Below are 21,474 nucleotides of genomic sequence, written 5' to 3'. Positions count from 1 at the left end.
TTCCTCCCGAGCCCTCTCCTGCACTCCAAAAACAGGCACAAATGCCAGCCAGCTTGTCTCTTTCCAATATTTTAATGAGTCGCTACATCTTACACTCATAATTATAAAAGAATAAGAATCCATAAAAATATTTTCTTTTCATAATACGCACTTAAAATACTCCAGGGCAAGTCAACGTGGTTCATTTGGGTGGGTTTTTTTTTTTTTCTTTTTGCCCCTGGCAGAACCCTTGGCTTGAGGGGGGTATGTGCTCCCCTGAGGTGCGATTGCTCAATCCCCCCTCCCCAGAATTGCAGTTCCTGTTGACCAGGTAAATAAAAACCAGAAGAGAGCATTTGCGGAGTAGACAGGCAAGGGGAACAGTCACTGACCTGCAGAGAACTGAAGCACAGCCAATTTCAGTGCACATCTGAAAGCTCAGGGTGTCGGGGAAGGAGAAGGTGGGATCAGGAGGCAGCACAGAGAATGGAAGAGGGGAGGATTGCATAAATATCATCCATCTTGTGTTGCAAAAACCCAAATGCTGCTGTGATCTCCGGAGAGATGATCTCTGGTTGTAGCCAGCTGCTTCAGCTGCCACGCTACCTGTTGGCACAACTCTGCTTGCGAGCAGCCATTAGAGAAAGGTATCAGAGGTCGCTGTTACCGACCCCAGCCACTTCCTCCATCAGCTCTGCAAAATTAAACTGAAAAATAGAAAAGACTAGTGTTGCATGCTTCTGTAGAGCTCTCTTCACATCCCAGGGCTCCACATTGTCGCAGCAGGGCCAGGACACAGCAGCAGCAGCAGCAGCAGCAGCAGCAGCGGATCAGCTCCCCTGGGACTTAACAATAGGTAGTTCTCTCTTCCCTCCCACTCCTGGCTTAAGGCAGCTTGCTGATTCGGCTCTTCCATTTCCAACACAGGCACTGAGTTCTTGCAGGTAAGAGTATGGGAACTGCAGAGGTGCAGTGGAAGGGGAAAAGGATAGGGGAGAGAGAGATGGACACAAGCCTCAGCCTCGGGAGACAGACCACTGTCCATTGATTCCCAGGATAGAGGGAGTAGCAGCAAAAAAAGCATTAACAGCCAGGCCGGAGGAGAGGGACAGGATGAGCAGCCGAGCAGGGGCAGACCTCCAGCTTGGAAAGTGAGAGAAGGTGGCACTGTCCAAAGGGAAGGTGCCCTCCACCCTCCCCCCTCGCTCGGGGGGACATCCAGCCCGACGGGGGCACTCAGCCATTTGTGCTCTGGGTTAGATGGCTGTCGGGGGAGTTGGTAGTGGCAGGGCACAGGAGGGGGAAGGTGAGCTGTCAGTGTCCAGTTTGCAGAGGCTTGTGCTCTCAGAGGTATTCTTGTAGAAAGTGCAGCAGCGTGATTTCATAGTGCTCTCCTGACTCAGGGCACCGAATACTGTGTCTCTCGTTGGGGTAGATCTGCGCAGAAGCAGAGAGACAGGGCAGTTAGCCAGGAGCAGCTCATTCAGCACAGACAAGCCTCCCTCACATCAGCCCTTTTCACTCAATCCAGTCTCCATCGGGGCAAAAAGGTGCCAGGGAAGGTATAGAACACCAGCCCCTCTCCCTCATTGCGCCGGCATGTGCTGCTAGTCTGCTCGGCAAGTCAGCCACCTCTGCTGCCACCAGCCAAGTGAGACAGCAACAGTTCAGCGGAGAAGGAAAGTTCCAGGCCTGAGGGCAGAAGCCCTGTTTGCAAACGCTTTTAGATACTGGCCACATCTGCCAGTGATGAAACAGCCACAGTGCCACCTCCCGGCCACCTCTTGGAGTCAAACTAGGCATTTACTGTCATCTACATTGCAATAAGATGTGGGAGCACCTACCTCCACCTTCTCCCACCCCCAGAACACACAGCAGAAAACTTTTTCTCTTTCCAGATTTAAGGACTTTTCCCACTTCACTCTTCTTCCTCCTACCTGCAGCTGGTAAGGTTTTCCAGCCCGGATTAGCTGTGATACCAGGAAGTTGGTGTGAAAAAAGTGCACATTTTCATCCAAAAAGCCATGGAGGATCAGCAAACGATTTGGCCTGGAGATGGGATGAGAGATAGGATGAGAAACCACACAAAAAGCTCTGCAGTGGGTCTGAACAAAGAGCTGCCAATCGGCAAGCCAAAACTGAGCAACAGACAGGCATTCAGAATAGCGTAAGGCCATGGAACGCGGTCCTCAACCCCCCCCGGCAAAGGGGGCTAGGGGTACAATGGCCCCATCTTGCTGCAGAAGGCATCAACCAGCCACACGAGTTAAAGCTAAATGGGATCAGAATCCATCCATTCTTTTGGGATTCAGCAGAGGTGCAACTGGTGGCACCAAGCAGGACCCGGGAGCAGGTTTTTAGCAGATCACTCAACCCCACGGTACTCACTCATTGGGAAGCTTTTCTACGTGTAATGCCACAGAGCCAGCCTCATAACCTTGCTGGTTGTTTTCTGGGATATCCATGTACCGCTCAGTATACCCGGTGTCATATGCCATCCAAACTGTGACAGGAGCACCTGCTATAGCAATCTGTCAAACAAATAGGTGGCAGGAGACAGCCTCAATTATCACGTGCTAAAGAGTTCAAGTGTTCCCTGTTTTCCTGAAGAGGCAGAAAAAACAGGCTCTGGACTGTTCTGTCACTCAGACCAGGATTCTTCTACAGCAAACCCATATAAAACCCAGACTCCTCCTCCTGCTATTCCTCCTATGGTCACAATGGGGCAAATTCCTGCATATCAGCACTAAAGGCTTCCCCTTTTAAGGACTTGTGGAATGATCCAGAAACCATGCTGGGGACTTGGGAAGGGGATTAGGAATAGCGCATCAATTATCTCATTGGATGCTAGGCTAAGTCCTCCATTGGCAGTCACTGGGGAATCACCCTATCCCAGAGACCCCCATCCTCATCAAGCCGCAGACAGATCTGTAAGCAAAATGCAGGACTGTAGCCAGGAGCTACAGGCAGGACTGAGAGACATTTTCACCCATCCATCAGAAACATCAAGCAAAAAAAGCCAACTCCAGATGCCATGAGTTACAGAAGCTGAGAACGCTAAGTGTCCCAAGATGACAGCCCCACGTCCAGACTTACCTTGAAGACATTGGGTTTACAGATAAGGCCCATGAGGGAGAGAAAACCCCCATATGACCAGCCATGTATGGCTACCCGACTCAAGTCGATGAACCCGTATTTTTCTGCTACATAATGTAAACCTTCCACCTGGTCCTCTATCTCCACCTGACCCTAAAAGGCAACACGAAAGCTCAAGTCAGTGGCTTTCTAAATCTAGAAATTTGAGACAGAAAAGACAAGAGCAACACTCACACAGGAAACATGCAACCAGGCAGCCTTAGAAAGAGCAAGTGAGCAGTGATTCATTAACAAAAGTACATCACCATTTGGTTTTTCAGGGCCCCTTCAAATTTGAGTCCTCGCTGGCATGAACCCCTTCCATCAATCACTACCACAGCATAGCCTAGTGACGCTAGTGTGTTTAGCCGTAAGTACTTGATTCCTTTGAAGGAGTTATTCACTAGCTGCACCTGCAGGAGGAGGGAAGAAAAGTTTTTGGAGGCCTTCCAGTACCCTCCTCTGTCTGCCCCACTCTGTAGGATCCTGAGCTGGAGAGCAGCCACTAACTGAGCTATCAGAGCCATGCAAATCAGACTGAATGCTGAAAAAATCACCTGAGGTTTGAAGCAGAGATCAAAATAGAGATCCAGTGCCCACTGCTAAGCAAAGCATAAGTCTTGATGCATGACTGAGCTACACAGAGCTCTGCCCTGGACAGCAATCCCATGGCCAACAGCAGCAGTCAACAATCTGGATTATTACCTGAGGGCCTCCGTACACAAAGAGCACTGTGGGATGCTTCTTCCCAGGTTGGACATCATGAGGTTTGTAGACCATTCCATAGAGCTCGACATCTGACTGAGTGCGGAAGTGAAAGATCTCAGGAGGGATGTAATCTGGGGGACAACCTGCAGAAGGAAATTCAGACACTAGCAATGCAGTAACTGGCAGCAGGCTCTGCCTCCTACCCCGCCTGGACTAGCTCATTCTGACCCTAGTCAGGGCTCTTTCAATACCAAACCGTACCAAGCCTTAGCAATGCCTCTCAGAGAAGCCTCTCCCTGGGAAACAAACAGCCTTTATACGGCCTGCATATGGCAATTGGCCATATAAAGAGTGAAGGGATCATCCAAGACAACATCATCAGCTGAGCATTCCTCAGAGAAGGCATGCTATGCCACAACAGCAAGATGTGGAAGGTTATGAACAGGGACAGGTCAAATGGAGAAAACATTTGCAGGAGGGGTTCATGTGCTACTGTGAGCTGTATCTAAATCCTTAAAGGCCTTGGAATGAAGTAGCCACTGCATCCCAGATACTTGCCCCTCTTCAGACAAATTATGAATAAAGAAACATCTAAACCCACAGACATCTAAACCCTGCACCCTGGAGCACTGCTTTCATCCAAAGCATGAAATAGTAACATCTTAAAAGCCCATATACCATTTCCTGGGTGAGCTACCCTCTAAGGATATCTCCCCCCTAAGATAACACAACTTATTTTCCTTTACGGTGAAGTTACTTGGGCCACTTCCCTCTCCATCACCTTTGCCTACCACTAGTAGGAAGAATACCACAGACAACCTAGCATTGAGACGTGCTACAGGACTTACTGGCTGCCTCCATCATGCTAGCCCAAAACTTGGGCTGCTTGTGGAGTGGGTCGTCATCAGAGCCACTGAGTTTGTAGACATGCACGCAAGGCGGAGTGCTCACGCTGCTGTAGTGGCTGATGAACATGTCAAAGTTCTACAGATGGGAGAGAGAAGAATTAGGGGAACAAGGTCTTTCATTTCCCACATCTAATCTCCTCCACGCAGTTCTCAGACAAGAGCTCCCACATCTCAAGGAACCAAGACAAAGAAGCCCTCAGGACTCACTACAGGTCATGATTCATTACCATTCCTAGTTAGGACCCCTGTCAGTCAGGAGACGAGAGTGTCTTCTATCTAAGAAACAACAAACCTGGCTCATTGAACAGCTGTGGGAGAAGCCCGGAGTGGTGAGTCGCACAATTTCTCCGGGAGACTCATAGCTGACTACGTAGAGGTGGTGCTCCAACGGGGTGTCCTTTGTGCCTTGGAAATACACCAGCTTTGTAGCCTCATTGACCCAGATCTGTGTGGAGAAGAGAGGGCTCAGCAACAGAAGGATGACAACTACTGCTCCTTTGCCAGTTCAAACAGTCTGGCCCCAGGCAGAGTCAGCTTAAAACACAAATAGACCATGACAGACTGCTCGTGGCATTAGGGACCATACACAACGCCTGTTGATATGACAGGCTAGAGAACACATGTGCAGCACATATGGAGAACTGCATATAGTCCAATAAAGTAACAAAAAGCGGTCACTCAGCTTTTTTGAGAGACTCAAAGCATTTGCTTACTAAGGAGCATAGAAAGTTGGGCTCTGTTCCTCATAGGTGAAACTAGGAAGATCCTGTGCTTAAATATGGCATCTTCCCATAGTATGTCTAGATTATAAGGGTATAAGCATATTTTTTCCAGCAATCATCATAATGAATTCCCATCTGTGGAAGGATCAGTCTAATAGCTCTAACAGTACCAAACTTCAAGCCACATTAAAGTACGTTTTTAATGTCCAGATAAAGCTGCTTCTAAAAACCACCTGGCCAGCCAGGAATAGAGGCTATAGCTTTTAAATACTGCATTGATCCAGTAACAGTAACTGAACTGTTTTCCACCTTACAGTTTCCAAATGCTGAAGCTCAAATGCTATTTCTGACTAACCCACAGTTTGAAGACTGCTGTGGACAGTAAAGGGAAAAAAATATCCAACTCAATTGGCCAGGAAAACCAGGCAGAGCCCTGTGGAGCAACAAATGCATCAAAATAATTGCTGCTAACACAATTTTAGCCATAACACATGCAGGGAAGAGCTGTGGCCAAAATCAACAGCATGTACAGTAAGAATCCACATGGGGAAGGACAACAGGTTAATTGCAGACTAAGGAAAAGCAGCAGAAACCAAATGCATGGAGCTGTAGGCCTTTTAAAAAGCGAGAAGTGAAAAATCCAGATTAATTGGAAATGACAGACAAGGTCTTTATTTTGACAGAAATCACCTAGGAGCATTAAAGAGCAGACTCAGACTTAATTCCTGAAGCAAAAACGGAACTAGGTTTCTACAAGATTAATAAAAATTCATTTCTGGCTATTCTGCAACCAATAACAGATAGAGTTTCTCCATATTCTAAATTGCTTTATACTCCCTAGCTGCCTTCTTCCTAAAGGCTCTACTGAGGGATCAGCTGGAGACCAAGAGTTCACTCTAAGCGCTAGGACATATTTCCAATTCACCAGTACTTATTGGGGTTAAAATGCTCCGGCAAACGCAGCAATCCCAAGCTTCTCCACAAATAGTTCTTTGTTGCTCTTGAACCTCAGATTTGTGTCCTTTTTTATGGCCTGACTCACTTATGAGATTTACCTAAGGAGCAATCTGAAGTCTGATTAAAAAGGCAATCAGTTCAATGTGCACTGGACTATAGCACTTCTGGGGAAAGCAGAGGCAGCAATAAAAAGAGAAACAAAATGAAGCTTAAGTAGTTCTAGCTGTCCCAAGCGTAACAGAGGGCGTAGGCCAGGACCATGGGCAGACAATGCAGAGCTGTAACACTGCAAAAGAAAATAAAAATAACCACTACCTTCGATCCATGCCTCGCCAACACCTCCCATTCCCCACCAGTCAGGGCAATCTCCTCTTTGATAGCACATTTGAAATCATCTAGAAGAAAGAACATGAGAATAAGTCACTGTCTTCCCCAGAAGACAACACAAGCAAATCAGAGAGGGAGCTCCCAAAGCTGAAACGCTGACAAAGTGCAGCTCTTACCCTCACTATGGACATATGGCTGCACCCAGTCATAGCTGCCTTGCTTTAGGACTGCTGTGACTCTGTACAGGTGACAGAAACCTGTTTTGCATTCGTTGGCTCGGATAAAGCAGAGTTCTTCCTCCCCTCCCTCCGGTTGGATGAAAGGATAGAAGATATCATGAACCTGTCACACAAAGCAAAAGACCCATGAGTGATTATTATTGAGACAGCAGAGACATAGCCAAGGGAGTCAGTGCTAAACCACTGGACTTCCAAAGGAAAGGAGAGGTGGGGAATATCTTAGAGGAGCAGCTAGTGGGAAAAAGCCATTCCATACTTTCCTATTACCACAAAGAAACTTTGGGCCCATGTAGAAGACCATGTGCTCTGGGCTTTCCATAGCTACCACCGAAACCAGCATCAGTCTTGCCTCTGAGCTAGACGTTTCAGCTACATGAGTCCCACAAGGTGGCTGCTATTCCAACACCTTAGGAATGCCACGGTGTGAACTTCAGGCCCCTTTGTCAATTCAGTACCAAGATGCTTAATCTTAGAGACTGAAGTTTATTCCCTGTCCTCTATGTCCATCACTCATCTAAATAAGTACAAATTCAGGGGTTAGGGTTGCTCATGCTTCAGGAAGCCATTTAATCTTGTAACAAAATACCTCCAAAAGAATGGCAGTGTTACATCCAAAAGTGTCAGTGTTGAAAATGCCTGTGTTCACTGAGAATGTTAGCAAGAATTAAATGAACAGCTCCAACTGCAAGGAGACGGCAGGATCCTCATCTCTTCCAATGCTGACTGCATGAAAGTCCTTCTCATGGCTTTATCAAACCCCCTGAATTAACACCAAATCTGGCACTACTGAGCATGGACTAAACTGGACACACAGCCAACACAAAAGTGGTTAACTGGGGGGAGGAAGGGGCAGCCTGTGTTCTCCTCCCACCCCTGAGCATCTTACATTTATCCACACATCAGTGGTTTCTTCATAGATCACAAATGGCTGGACGTTTTCTGGCACAGTTTTGGCAAATTCAGCGCGCTGCTCCTCATTTTCTGGGACTGGAATAAAGAGTGCTGGAGGCAAAAGGATTAGCTGCAGCCGCTGCTGAGGTCTGTCTAGGAACATAGCCCAGGCACTGGGGAAAGAAGTTGGAGGTGAATGTCAGTACCACAAAATAGATGTCCCTTTCTAACACTCAGAACACGCAACCCTTTTTCCCCCCGCCGGCAGAAAGCATTTAGGCATCTGAATGCAAATCTTTTCTCATCATTGCTGCTTTCTAATCTCCTGGAAGCTTTGCCAACAAACATGTATTGCCAGACATCTCTGGTATTTCACAGGGGTATCATTCAGACAAGATGTCTGACAGATTTGCCAGAGCGTCTATTCCAAGGGAACACTGTTAACAGAACCCTGTCTCCAGAACGTAACTCTTCCTTGGACAGTTCCTCCATCAGGAAGCACTATTTGTTTTCTAGCAAGCTCCTAATGAGCTGAAGTGATCACTCTCAAAATGATCCATTCATAGCTTCCTCACTGCATGCTGCACTAGCAGGGAAAGGCACAGACCTAAGACAACTGCCAAGTGAAGGAGTCGCTTCAGTCTCAGCCTTGTTCCTCTCCAAGGAGAGTCATTTGAAGTGGTGCTGCACTGCAGGCCTCTCAACATGACAGATGGCAAGCCACCGCTGCATAGTGCGGCTACCCCGAGGCCTGGAAGTGCATCAAGGGAAGTTTCATCATTAAGACAGACTCACTCTCAGTGACTGTAGATTTCATGACTGTGGATTTATCTAAATATTCAGCACATTTAGGTAAGCTCTGGTGCAGAACATAAGAATCACCTATGGAATTACCTTCTGTAAAGCTGTATGAATTTACTTCCCAGAGCAGAAAATTAATAATGAGTTACAGAATGCAATCTTCAAAGACAGTTAAGTCACCTTAACTTTATCTGGACAGAAATTAGTTAACAGTCAAGCAAGCTTTTGAGGGGAAAAAAGTAAGAGCTTTAAAATTTCAAACCAATCAGATTGGTGTAAATTCTGTAATTCTTCAGGCAAGACTGGCCAGCACAAGACTGTGTATCACATTTGGAGCAATAGCCAGCTATGGGAGCACACCGGTCACAGAGCAATCTTTCCCCTCGTACACACTGCGTGAAGGAAGCGCCACACAAACTGCCCACTTTCCCGTGATACGTTTGGCATTGATCACAAACTGGACCAATGAACAATGATAAAACTGCTCACAGTACATTCTCATTTTCAGCAGGAAGCATATTGTACTTGTGTTAAACAACTTCAACGCAAAAGAAATCCCTGGGACTGCCCGCTTAATATATCAATGTCATTTAACTTTGTGGTTGTGACTTAAACTGCCCAGCTTGTCACTCTGGTCTACATTTGATTAATTCCTACTTTTAGGTATTTATAACACTGAAGAAGCCAAATACTCATGTGCCGTTTCTGGCACTCATGGCTTTAAAACCAGGTCATGACTACAATACAAAGCATGTCGAGGGCCTGCAGTAGTTCAGCCAGGGAAGCCCTTGGAAGAGTTAGTTCAGAAGAAAAACTTATGTACTATCTGCCATCTCGGGTCCATCCAGCACGGGCAATGTACTCCACAGTCGGAAACAATGCAGCAAATGGTTGCACCAGCTCCTTGTCCTGAGCACACACAATCTGCAGCAAAAGGAAGGTCCAATATCAAATCAGAATGCTACCAGACCTCCCCACCTCCTCCTATGGAAGCTTAGTGGAATGGGAGAATAAGGAAGTTTAACTATTGGCATCAGCAAGGGTCAGGCCAGGAGAAACAAGCCTTTCTACAAATGGCAGGAAGAGAAGGGAAAAACAAGCTTCAAAGCAAAATGATTTTGGCATTCAGCCACAGAAAAGGATACAGCCAGGGACTGAAGCCCAGGATTAGATCGGGCTTCAACCTCCCTGCCAATGTGGTATACCAGGCTAACCCTACTTCTCACTTCCCTCCCCTCTCCCAGCTGCCTCTCCACCAGAACAATACTTTTCAGCATTTTTAAGTTTTTCTGTTTCTTGGATAAACACATTATAGAACCAGGTATTACGAGAGGATGAAAACAAAGGCTAACACTATCTAGGATTTCTCAGTGACCTTGTCTTAATTCTAGGGAGCTTCAGAAGCAGTCAACCCTCCTGTGCAATATCCCATTCTGAGTTGTTATCACTTACCTTACCCTTGCTGTCTGTTTTAAATTCTGCCAGTTTTAATGTAATCTTGGGGTTTTTGCTGCCTGCAGAGAAGGAGTGAAAGAATACCAAGATGACCAACTTGAACACCCCGCAGTTATACATAATACAGCTTCTAGAAAAGAACTGACCCCGGTCCTACTAAAATGCCTGTGTGTGAATGTACAAATATCAAATTATGTATGAGAGCAAACACCACTGTAATCACAAGAGTTATTTTGGGTATGGGAAAAGTTTGCTTTTGCCTTGCCTAGTTGGCTGTGCATGTTCTCAGGAGGGAGAGGAAAGACAGGATTCAAAATGTATTCCACAATATGCCACCAGATATATTCCATTTTCTCAGCGACCCTTTCATTTAAGCTGAACTTTAAATCCCATTCCTTTCTTGCAGCAGATTTTAGGCTCAGAGACTCAATTAGGCCTCAACATTTACAATCAGCTTCTATATCCTAGTAAGTGCCTAGATTAATCATGCAAAGTTTATAGCCCAAATTCCACTGCTTCTGCCAGCAGGAGTCAAGAGTTGCATTAGCAGTCCCGCGATATTTCACTTACCTGTTCTGGGGTACCGATAGGAGTCTGTTTTTCTCTCCTCCAAGGCAGGTGAAGGAACATGAATTATCTCTACCTCTGACTCATCCACTTCCTCATACAAGATCCGCAGTGTTTTTAAATCCTCTGAACCTAGGAACAGATAGTAAGGATGTTTGCTACAGTGTTTTCCAGCTGTTTCTGACTTGCCTGGAGCACTGCAGCAGTACTCTGGGGCAACAGAGTGTAGATCTCTGTATAGCCGGCAGCTCCTAGTGACCACCTGCAAATACTCCTCAGAACATAATCATAATCCCTCAGTGTTTTGTTCTTTCAGGTGGCCTCCCCAGAAACAGACCAAACCCAGGCCAAAGGAAAACTTTGCTCAAAATATCATTCATAGCAGAGGCTGGAGGCAGTTACAGTGTCAGAATTTGATAAGCAGAACACTGACCTTCTGTGGAAGCTGTGGGACACCACCAATAGCCCGTGAACCGATCAAACTCCTCCTGAATAACAAAAGTGGCTACACCAGCAGACTTAGGGTCATCAAGAACATTGGATAAGCCTGGAGAGGAACAAACAGACTGCATTTACATCTCCTTGGAAAAAGCTGATTCAAAAGAAGAATGTACTTGTAAGAAATAAGCCATGAAGACACGAGCCCTTCAAGCCCGATTTGTCAGAAGGAATTTCCTTTTGAATCTGGCAAGAAGCACCAGTTACCTTTATGGCAGTATGTCATCCGCTTCTCCTCTCCCGTCTCAATATTTGCTACCCACAGATCATTGTTATTAATGAATGAAAAGAAGGCAGGGTCAGCAGGGCAGATCTTGGGATCCATTCGTGGCCCCGTGCATTGAGTCTTGATCTCCAGAGGCTTCATTGGAGACACCTACAGCAACAGACACACAAACAGCTCTGTAGCAAATCAGCTTCCAGCTTCATATTTAGAGACTTAAACCACAGATGCAGTACAGCCCATGAAGTGATGGCAAACATAGCCCTGACAGGACACAAGAGAAATGACCATAACCAAACTGATGCAGATGTGCAGCCATCTCCAAGCAAAAACATTAAGACCATTTCAGATGATATTCATAAAATCATTAGCAGACTCACCATGAAACCATTCTTGCCCCCATCTCGACAATGAAAGAGGCTGTTGCTGGCCTGGAAAAGGAATAGGCCACTCTCACTGTGGAAATCATAAGATGTTATACCAAAGACACCAAGTCGCTTGCGTTCCCTCAAGAGTTCCTCTTCTCTAGAATACATCCCATGATGAGGGGTTGCCTAGTATTGAAGGAAAGGAAAATCTGAAAGAATCTGCAAGGAGAGAAACTTTCACAGAAAAGGAATGCTCCAAGACTGGCACCACATAGTCTGTGAATACCCAAAATACAATCTAACAGACAAAACCAGTCAGCAGTCTTACCATACAGGTCCATAACTACTGTACTCTAGGCTACAGGTGTGGCCCAGGAGGACTAAATCAATCACATGCCCCAAAGTTCCCTCTACATAAAAGGGATGAATTGTGAATCTATCATTTCTGCAGCTGGCACTTTGGCATGAACTGAGGACAGCTGCACTTGCTCTGCTTATGCAAATCAGATGTAAGCAATTAACTTAATGACGTTATCTACAGCCTTCACAAACAGTTTCCATGTCAGACACTGCAAACAGAAGCTCTTCCGGGAATCTTGAATTATCCTGAAGGGGACTAGCAATCCAAGTGGGGTCAAGACAGCTAAATTCTTTTTCACCAGGAACCTTTTTAGCAGGGAAGAAAGACCAACACCCTCCAGTTTCTTCTTCATCAATGCTGTTAGTGACAAAGGACATTAAGATACTGAAATCAGGGAGTGGAAAATTCACCCCCTTTCTGGTTCACTCGCAATAGAATGTAGGGCAGAAGCAGCAGTTTAAGTTCAACTTCCCCGACTTCCTTAAAAGCAGGAAAGATGACACAAGCATTCCACCAAGCACATTAACAAGCATGGCAAGAGCCCAGACAAGATACCCAGAAGAAAGGTGCGCTGTCCTGATAGCTTATAATCTGAGGTAGACTACATGCTAGTTTACGGAGTCCTCTTTGCTAGGTCAGCCCTTTGCTTGCCACTTCAACTGCTGTTTTGCACTCGCTGCCAGCTTCATTGCACATGCATTCATCTTCCATTATGAAGCAAAGCAATTCTCAATACAACATTCCTACCAATACCATTCTCCGTGTCTTATATGCTGCCATGCTATCACCTCTACGGTTCAGCAGAGTAGTACCCACTATACCAGCCTCATCAGCCAGTTTTCCCAAACACTGTCAACCCTGGCTCTTCACACTTTGGCTTACCTGAAAGTGATCCAGCATCTGTTTCCACGATAAGAGTAGCAAGGCCTCCTTCCGTACCTTTTTGGGAATCTCTGAGTAAAGAAGGGAATTCTCTCTGCTACCATATGGCATTCCTATTAGGAGGACAAAAGCATCATTCTACTTAAGATTAGTTAGCCAGGACAAAGAGGACAAAGAGCAAATTGAAAAAAAAGTAGTCTTTGATAACAGAGGGGTTGGGGCTGTCCAGAGGTTTTCACCAGCTGTCATTCCCAAGCAGCTCTCACTTCAATCACAGAATAATATCTAACTTATTTAAATTTAGACATTTATTTATTTAGAAATTTCCCTAAGCAAGATTTAACACTGACCAACCTCTTCAGAATTGGTTACATCCAACTTTCCTCTCTGTGGACTGTTCAACCCACGCCCTAGATCCACTCTAAAAAAGCCACTCCCTGAATGGGTGACTCAACATTACTCTCCACGTTTCTCAGCCAGAAATTTGCTACAGGGACCTCATTGAGGCCAACGCACCAGCCTGCCAGAGCTGGAAGAAAAAGCTTGGAAGCTCTAGAGAGCCCATTCAAATATGAAACAGTATATTACATGGTCAAAAAACCTTGTCATTTCCCATACGCCTTTGACTGTGGTTATCAAATAAGCTGTTGGCCTTCATCCAATTTCCAAAACAAGCACGAAAAATAAAATATCCTGACACATGACTTTGGCAGTTTCAACAAAATCAAAGACCATGAACTTGCCCTCTACGTATGCTGTAGAGGCTCCCTAGATCAGAATTTCACACAGGGAAATGTGCCCTGATATTGTCTACTCTGCACATGTTCTGGGCAGAACAGAAAGATTTCTGAGCCGGTTAACCCAGCAGTACAGTTACTTAAAATTAAAACTGAAATATTAATAAATGCTGAGGAAGCAAAGCAATATGTGAGCATGTAATCCTCAGAGATAGAGAAACACCATAGTGCTGGGCATGTGGTGTTTAATATAAGCAGCATCTGCCATGATACAACATAAAATTCTATGGGGACAGCCCAGGAATGATTTAAGATGTCCAAACAGAAAAAACTGCAGACAGGAGTAAATTACTATATATACACACATTTTACACTCACGCAACTGTGACCTGGACTTCCCTTCTCCTCATTATATTAGTACTTTCTGCAATGACCTCAGGCTGACTACAATCAATCAGCATTTACAAAAAAAAGTATCGCCTTCCTCCCCAAAAGACATTATACTTTGCTCCCAAGTGAAGAAAAGTATTCAACCTCTACAGCAAAGTTCTTCAGAAGTCTTCCTCCTACTCTTCAGCATACAGTCACTAACAGTATTCACACAAAAACTTGAAAATGTTATTTAACATTGGGACAGTAATAGCACGCTGATTTTAAACACTTATGAACTGTTGAAATGGGTTCTGAGTATTTAACAGCACATGGTATGCAATTCAAAAGATGCTCGTTATGGGAAAAGAAAGAATCAAGCGTTTACCCTTTATTAGGAATGTCTGAGAAGAGGTACCCCAGTATTACCTGGCGGACACTAATCCTAAATGATGGATCAATGTGCTCTATGCCCTGTACATTTCCTTAAGGAAGAAAACACTGAAAAGACAGTGTATCTTCATTCCTGGTTCTAGCTCCTGTAACAGTAACACCCATGCAGAATACCAACCAGCTGGTAGCTGGTCTGGTTGCCATTTCATACAATAGAGGAACACTAATTTTTTTTTTTTTAAAATTAGCCACTTAGACCCTTAGTTCTTTAGTCATCTAGATCAAAAACTGTATCAAAGTCAACTTGGCCTTGAAATGCATTCAGCTTTAGACTCAACTAGAAAAATATGCTAACTCTGGATACTCCCCTTTATAGTAGCACTTCTGTCATAAGAATGTATGAGGAACTATAACAAATCAAGTCACTGACACACAGGAGCTGCTTGATGACAAAACAAATCAGTCCCTCAAATCCAGCATCCTATGTCCTACAGTGAATTACACTCAACAACTCAAAAAAAAAAAAAAAAGCAGGGTCACTTCAGGAAAGCAGTCACTGTATGGAGTTGCACATCAGGCAATTTCTTTACTGGCCCAGTAACGATCAGCTCATGCCCCAAAGCATAACAAACTCTTTATAGTCTATAAAGCTTCCCATGTTACCAACCACAAAATTATCCAGTTACTAAAATCCAACCACTCTGTCACTAATTACATTGTGGCTCCAACTATAATGAGGGACCTGTACAACACAGCATTCTGCTGTCTCTCAATCCTTCTGTAAGGAAGAGGATATTTCCCTGTAAATACCATTAATAGTTCATTCCCACCTAATCTTTCCCCCACCTCCCCACTCTTGAAAGTATTGTACCTACATGGTTATTAATAAAGGGAGATACCACCACCCCACCATTAATACCTAGAACTTGCGACATATAGTTAGTAATTACTGACAGCAAATTCCTTGGAAAGTCAGTCTGGTTGATCAACCAAGTAAATCCCATTTCTCCTAAGCTACAGAGGCGCAAGATAATCCTGAATTTGAGGAACATCCCTTCTCTTGCCTCATCACCTAGACTGACCTGGGTTGCCAAAGGACGCTGCATTCATACCTCCGTCACGAGGTAGGTCTGGCTAGCCAACACTTCCCTTGTCGCTAAGCAGAAAGGCTGCGATTAAAGCGCTTCTCTGGGACTGGAGAGGTCTCTGCTCAATTCCAGCCTTTGCTACAGATTGAGCGTGCAAACCTTCAGCAATGTTACTTACTCTCAGTTTCCCCAACTCATAAATAGAGATACCGCCCATCCTTTTCCTTGCCTGTTTAGATTGGAAGCTCTCCTGTAACATTTTCACGCCCGGTGTCTGGCATGCTGGCTTACCCAGGTAATAAAGACGATGAGAGTGCGGGCTGGACTCTTCTGTTTTCCGGACAAACTGGAAATCATGGGGAGCTTTGTTCACTATCATGCCCGAATACTTCCTGCTGCTGTGAATAATGTCACGCAGCCCATCCCAAGAATGCTTTTGCACCTGGAATTGGGAAGGCACATCCTCCATCTCGACCACTTCAGAGCTGTCCGATAGCGTGTCCACTGCAGTCATCCTCTCTTCCCCTTCAGAACTGGACAAAAAACTGAGGGAGGAGTTGAAGGAGAAAATTAAGCCATAAAAATCAAGCAGGCACATTTTGTTGCTTAGTGAAAACTCTAAGCGTGCAACAAGCTTAAGAGAACAGGCACTCCTTAAACTACAGATCCTGGGATTCTCTGCACTCAAAGATTACATTTTAAACATACATTGACGTATTGAAAGGAAAAATTCATCTCCCATATCGAGTCCTGTAAATGAAGATATTAATCTCAGAAAACTCACTCTCCCAGGACCAGTTCTAGAAATAAGCTGCTAAAGGAAGTACAAGCAGCAGATTCTTGTGCAGAAAACAATCAGCTTGACTCAAAGGAAAACCACCCCAGGAATTTGGATGGATAAGTCATCAAAGCTATGACCTATCGTAAAGGCACATAAACTTCTACCCTGGAAGACCACAAAAATGAAGTCCCCTTCCTGCCCTAAAGAAAAGCCTGCTCATCGCTTAGAGAGAGAGAGGTTTAAACCCAAGCATAGCACCTCACTTACCTGAAGAGCTATTGCAGCCAGGAATGAAGTAGGAGATGGCAAAACAGGAGGAAAACAGTGCAACTGTCTTTGCTAACAGAAAGATGACAGCAGTAATAGACCCTGGTCGTATCCTGCAAAATGTGGCCCACATTCCTCATACATTTCCAAGTTAGCAGTTATTGAATGAGAGTCTACAAAAAACGCCTCCACATGCTACTACAGCAAATGTTAATTTGAGGAGAGGTGGACTAACAGACTTGCCCAAGGTCAATGATGTAATCTGTTGCAAAGCAGGAACGAGCCTAGGACTAGGGAAACCAGTTTTTGTCACCCCATTCGAGAAGCTGGATTTCCCTCCATAAGGACATTTTAGTTGTTTTGGGGGTATCCGGAAAAACGTTACAAAGAATTTCAAAAGAACTTCAGTTTACTGAAAAATTAGGCCGGAGAAGTTTGCTCCATGGAGACAGAATCGCTACCTTTGACACAGCATCAAGAAGGCAAAACAACGACTAAGGATTACACCAAAAAAGGCCTTGTTCTCAGCAGCCCCAAAATTTACATTTTCAAATTAGACGTTTCTTGAATGCAGTCTGTCATTTGGGACAGTGACCTGCATTCTGACAGGAGACCAGCTTCTGAGATGAAGGATTAAGCAAGAATTACACATAAACGAAATCTTGAAGACTTCAGCCTCAGCAAGATGCACGATGAAAACTTTCCCAGTGGAGGGAATCAGGGGAAAAGAGAAGGATAGTTATTTATATCACCACAAGAAAACACTCCCCTCTGCCCATTTTCTAGTCGGAATATTTTTCAGAAGAACCGAGTGTTCCTTGAGGATTCCCCAGGATTGCACTTTCTAACAAACTCTCTAAAAGGAAGTTCTCACCTAGTTTGACATCTTATGCAATTACAACAGCAGATGAGAAAACCTAAACCAAAGTACATCTACAGGCACACGGTACAAGGGCTGTAAATATAATCATATCTTCAAATTGCTAAGTCCCTAAATTGTACAAAATGTGTGAATAATAACAGAAGAACAAGCTTCTGAAATAAATCTCTAGGTACCCCTGGTACCTACTGCACAGCAGTAAATCCACAGCTTGAAAATTAATAAAGAAGAGCATTTTCCAATCAAAGCCAGGCAGGAAGCCCAAGTGAAACCACAAAAGAGAATGTGATGGGATATTCTAAGACTGCGAGAGCATCTGTGGCCTCTACTGCCTATATCCAGAGTCTCCATTGCAGCAGCTAAGATCACATCTGAAGGCAGAAGTGTTGCCTATCAGAAACGCATTCCATGAACTGGCTACAATTCTCTCAACTCAATCCCGCTGCAGGTCAAGTCAGTCAATTAAAATAATCTGGCTTTGGCTCAAGATGCCTGACCCTTAGTAATAATACTGGTAACTGTCCCAAATCAAACTGGAGGCTGAAGTCCCTTCCAAACTATATTGCCATGATTTTATGATTCACTAGGGAACTAAAAGGCACAACTTTTAGTTTGGTACTGCTCTCATCCTGGTGATTTTGACACTAGAAGAGATAGAAGTGGGATAAGCAAAGTTACGTGAAAGTGTTGGGAAATACCACTATCATGGCTGGAGTGTGGTGGAATCTCACAAAACTTAGGTCCTGACACGACACAGAGTAAAAGGAAAATCCAATGGCTTCATCCATCGCTACAGCCATCTCTTGGACAACATGTAACAAGTGTGTGGTCACACCGTACACATAGTAAACAAGTATAAAGAGTAACTTCTCTAATTGAAATTGTAGGGTGAATTTTGGGATGATTCAAAGGTGAGTTGGATCAGGACACCAATTTTAACCATCTTATTCTTAGACAGTCTTGAAACTTCCACATCAATATAGCACATTTGAGATTTACACCTTACTGGAAAAAGGCTGTCCTTTACAGTCCTCATGCTGAGCATTGATTTAGATGGTTCAGTGTTGTTGCAGAAGCACTGCTAACCCCGCTCCCCAAAATCTAGCTATCCCCTGGAGGTCTTTTTCATGCTTTTTCTGCCCTGCCTGGCCAGGTTAGATGGATCAAGCATACATCCAGCAAGCCCTCCTTCAGGGGGAAGGCATTAGTCTGAAGACCACAAGCAAGCACAGGTGGGACATCAGAACAGGAAAAAGATTGTAAAGCTTGGAATTGGAAGTCAGCGAAACAAATTATCTTCCTGAGTCACTTCCTGACCCACAGATCCTGACACAGAGCTCCCCGAGCAGAATTATATACTTGGGATTCTTCAGAAACCTCATTCACTCCAAGAGGTGATTATTGCTCTGTCCCACACAACCTAAAGGTCAACAAAGGCCCTGGGAGTAACTGGGACACATACCTTCTCCAACTTCCTGCAGTCTCGTTTTCCAGACGAACCCTCTTTATCTTCTGCATTAACTACTCAGCGAGCTGGGCAGGACAGGAAACTAGGAAGGAAGAAGAAAAAAGCAAATTTCATGTAACTGCAGTTTCCCCTGTCATAGGAATAAGGCTGTAGAAAAGCATCCTCCATAGGTCACATTTCCAACCAAGTGTGGAGGCACAAACAAAATCCTTGGTTTGCACTCTACAGTCCAAATCTGTTCTGCCAGCACATGCTGGATATTAACAACCCAGATAAAACCGAGAGAGACTTCTTTACCTGAACAATGGAACTCAGTGAACCTCTCTCTCTCTTTCTTTCCTTCAAAATTCTTCTTAAAATCTGATTCTCAGTACTGACCCTTCCTTTCATTCCCCTCCCAAAATCCTAAATTTTCCGAAGTATCAGGGACTAAGAATTGAGAAAACAGAGGTCTGGTCCATACACTTACAGGCAAGAGTCAAACAAAGGACACCATAAGGAGCCAGAGTGAGGGTCAGCAGCCCCACTACCAACAGCATCACAGTCCCACCTGGGACATAAAAATCACATTTGTCTTCCAAGCCAGATTGCTGCTCCCCTCTGCCTCAGCCTGATGCCACAGAGGAATGCTGGCTCACCCACGAGCCCATTTTCCACAAGCATAAGAAGGCGCTACCTTCACTATCGTCCTCTCTACCCAAGAAGACTAAAGTACAAAGATCTTTGTGTCCTCTTCCAGAGAACTCTGAATCACAGACACACCCGAGAACTGCCACTATCTTTTGCTGAGGCCCCTGGTCTGCCCAACAGCCACTTCTCCACCAAAACCGCACTCACAGAGGATCAGGACAGACAAAGCATCACAAAGAAGCGCCAGCAGTGAAGCTCCTAAACTGCAGAGGAGAACAGAGAGGGACGAAGTAGCAGCATCCAGTAATTTAAGGGCAATTTTCGATGCAATCATGAAGGGCAACAGGAGCATGCTCAGGAATGCTGAGTAACCTGGTCTGATCTCACAGCTGACCCTGCTTTGAGCAGGGGGTTGGACTAGAGGCTTCCCGAGGTCCCTTCCAATCTCAGTTATTCTGTAATTTTAATGATTTAGAGGAACATCTCACCTTCATCCCACCCGCCACAGCTCACACAGAGAAAAGGAACAATAACATCCTCTGATGCCGAATCCAGAGAAGAAGAGATGGAACAAAACAGACATGAGACATCAGAAATCCGGCACGAATCATGATACTCATTTGCCCACGAGACCCCGAGGGGCCTGCTGGTGCATTCAGGAAGAGCCAAAGCAACACAGTCACCTAGAGAAGCCCTTACAAATGTGTCCCTGTCATGGCCGGGAGCTTTAAGACCTCTTTCTCAAAAAATAAAAGCAACTGAGGGTGGAATAAACCACTGGGGCTTTCTCTACAGAAGGACGAGGTCTGGCAAAAGCTGCCAGCAGCCCGTGTCCACCTCTGCACCCGTGTGAGTGGAGCTGAAAGCCCTGACAGGGAGCTCCAGCCCTTGCTGCAGAGGGAAGGCCGGGTCGGGTTAGCAGGAGAGGGGGGAGCCCAGGGGATGGGGCACCCTGTCCCCTCACCTCCCTCCACTGCTGGAGAGGGCTCTTTGCCTGTGGAAGAAGAGGAGCAAGCCGCTTCTCACCTACCCGGGTAGAGCATAGGCTGCCGGGGCGGGGAGGGCCAAAGCCTCCCCCCCGCCCAGGGCAAGGCGTCCCGCACCATCACCTCATCCCTGGGGGGGCACGTTGGGGGGGTGAAATAGAAACAACTCCCTCGGGGCCGGGCGGCCCTCCCACGCCTGCAGGGCAAACCGTGGGAGAACAACACCCCCCGCCCCCAGGACAAGGGGTGGCCGCCCTCCGCGCCCTGGACGGGGGACACAAGTCACGGGGGGCCAAATATACAACCCTCGCCTCCCTAAGAGGCCCTCCCCAGCCCAGGAATGCAGCCCACGGAGGGGGCAAACGCTCCCTCCCTGGGGTCAGGGCCCCCAGCTCCCCCGGCCGAGCCCTGCCCGTACCCGGGGCGGGGGGGAAGCCGGTCCCAGGGAGCACCCCTCCCCTCCTCACTCACCCCGGGGCGCGGCGACCTCCCCCTGACAGGCGGGGGGGCGGCTCCTCTGCGGGAGGGCGGGGGGGGGGCGGCGGCGGCTCCGTCACTCCCGCTCCATGTCCCGGACACTGGGCAGCCCCGGAAACGGGGGAGGGGGGGGGGGGCGGCGGCCTGCCACAGCGCGACCTTTCACCCGGCGGCGGAAGTGGAGGGAGCGCGCGGGGCGGGGGGAAAGTACCAACTCGTAGGAGCGGGGGCTGGGAGGAACCACTGCGTGGGAGGGGGGGATGCCTGGGGGAGGACGGAACTATTCTTTCTAGTGAGGGGAGATAGAGAGAGAATTGAGGCTGACAGAGGGTAAAAAAAGCGCAAAGAGAATATTCTTTCTCCACCCAGCCTCCGAG

The 21,474-nt window shown here is 46.1% G+C and overlaps 1 protein-coding gene across 5 annotated transcripts; it reads right to left on the bottom strand.

Annotated features, from left to right (window-relative positions):
- Positions 1 to 53: 53 nt before the first annotated feature.
- DPP9 (dipeptidyl peptidase 9) lies at positions 54 to 21,242 on the bottom strand. Of its 5 annotated transcripts, XM_075175307.1 has the most exons (22): positions 21,092 to 21,242; positions 18,999 to 19,086; positions 16,051 to 16,153; positions 15,900 to 15,954; positions 13,022 to 13,134; positions 11,791 to 11,964; positions 11,395 to 11,563; positions 11,123 to 11,236; positions 10,693 to 10,821; positions 10,120 to 10,181; positions 9,491 to 9,591; positions 7,862 to 8,039; positions 6,913 to 7,078; positions 6,725 to 6,804; positions 5,023 to 5,175; positions 4,671 to 4,806; positions 3,820 to 3,965; positions 3,381 to 3,527; positions 3,076 to 3,228; positions 2,368 to 2,510; positions 1,917 to 2,028; positions 54 to 1,416 (listed from the first exon to the last, which is right to left on the bottom strand). In XM_075175307.1, the coding sequence occupies exons 2-22, from the start codon at positions 19,052 to 19,054 to the stop codon at positions 1,324 to 1,326; spliced, it is 2,583 nt and encodes an 860-aa protein (XP_075031408.1). In that variant the 5' UTR covers positions 19,055 to 19,086; positions 21,092 to 21,242; the 3' UTR covers positions 54 to 1,323. The 5 variants fall into 5 exon arrangements, with proteins under 5 accessions (XP_075031408.1, XP_075031407.1, XP_075031409.1 ...); XM_075175306.1 differs by having other exon boundaries at positions 15,900 to 16,153; XM_075175308.1 differs by lacking the exon at positions 21,092 to 21,242 and having other exon boundaries at positions 13,022 to 13,159.
- Positions 21,243 to 21,474: the final 232 nt, after the last annotated feature.

This window comes from Calonectris borealis, chromosome 28 (genome assembly GCF_964195595.1).
Source record: "Calonectris borealis chromosome 28, bCalBor7.hap1.2, whole genome shotgun sequence".
Classification (NCBI taxonomy): domain Eukaryota; kingdom Metazoa; phylum Chordata; class Aves; order Procellariiformes; family Procellariidae; genus Calonectris; species Calonectris borealis.
This window is presented reverse-complemented; position numbering and strand designations above follow the sequence as displayed.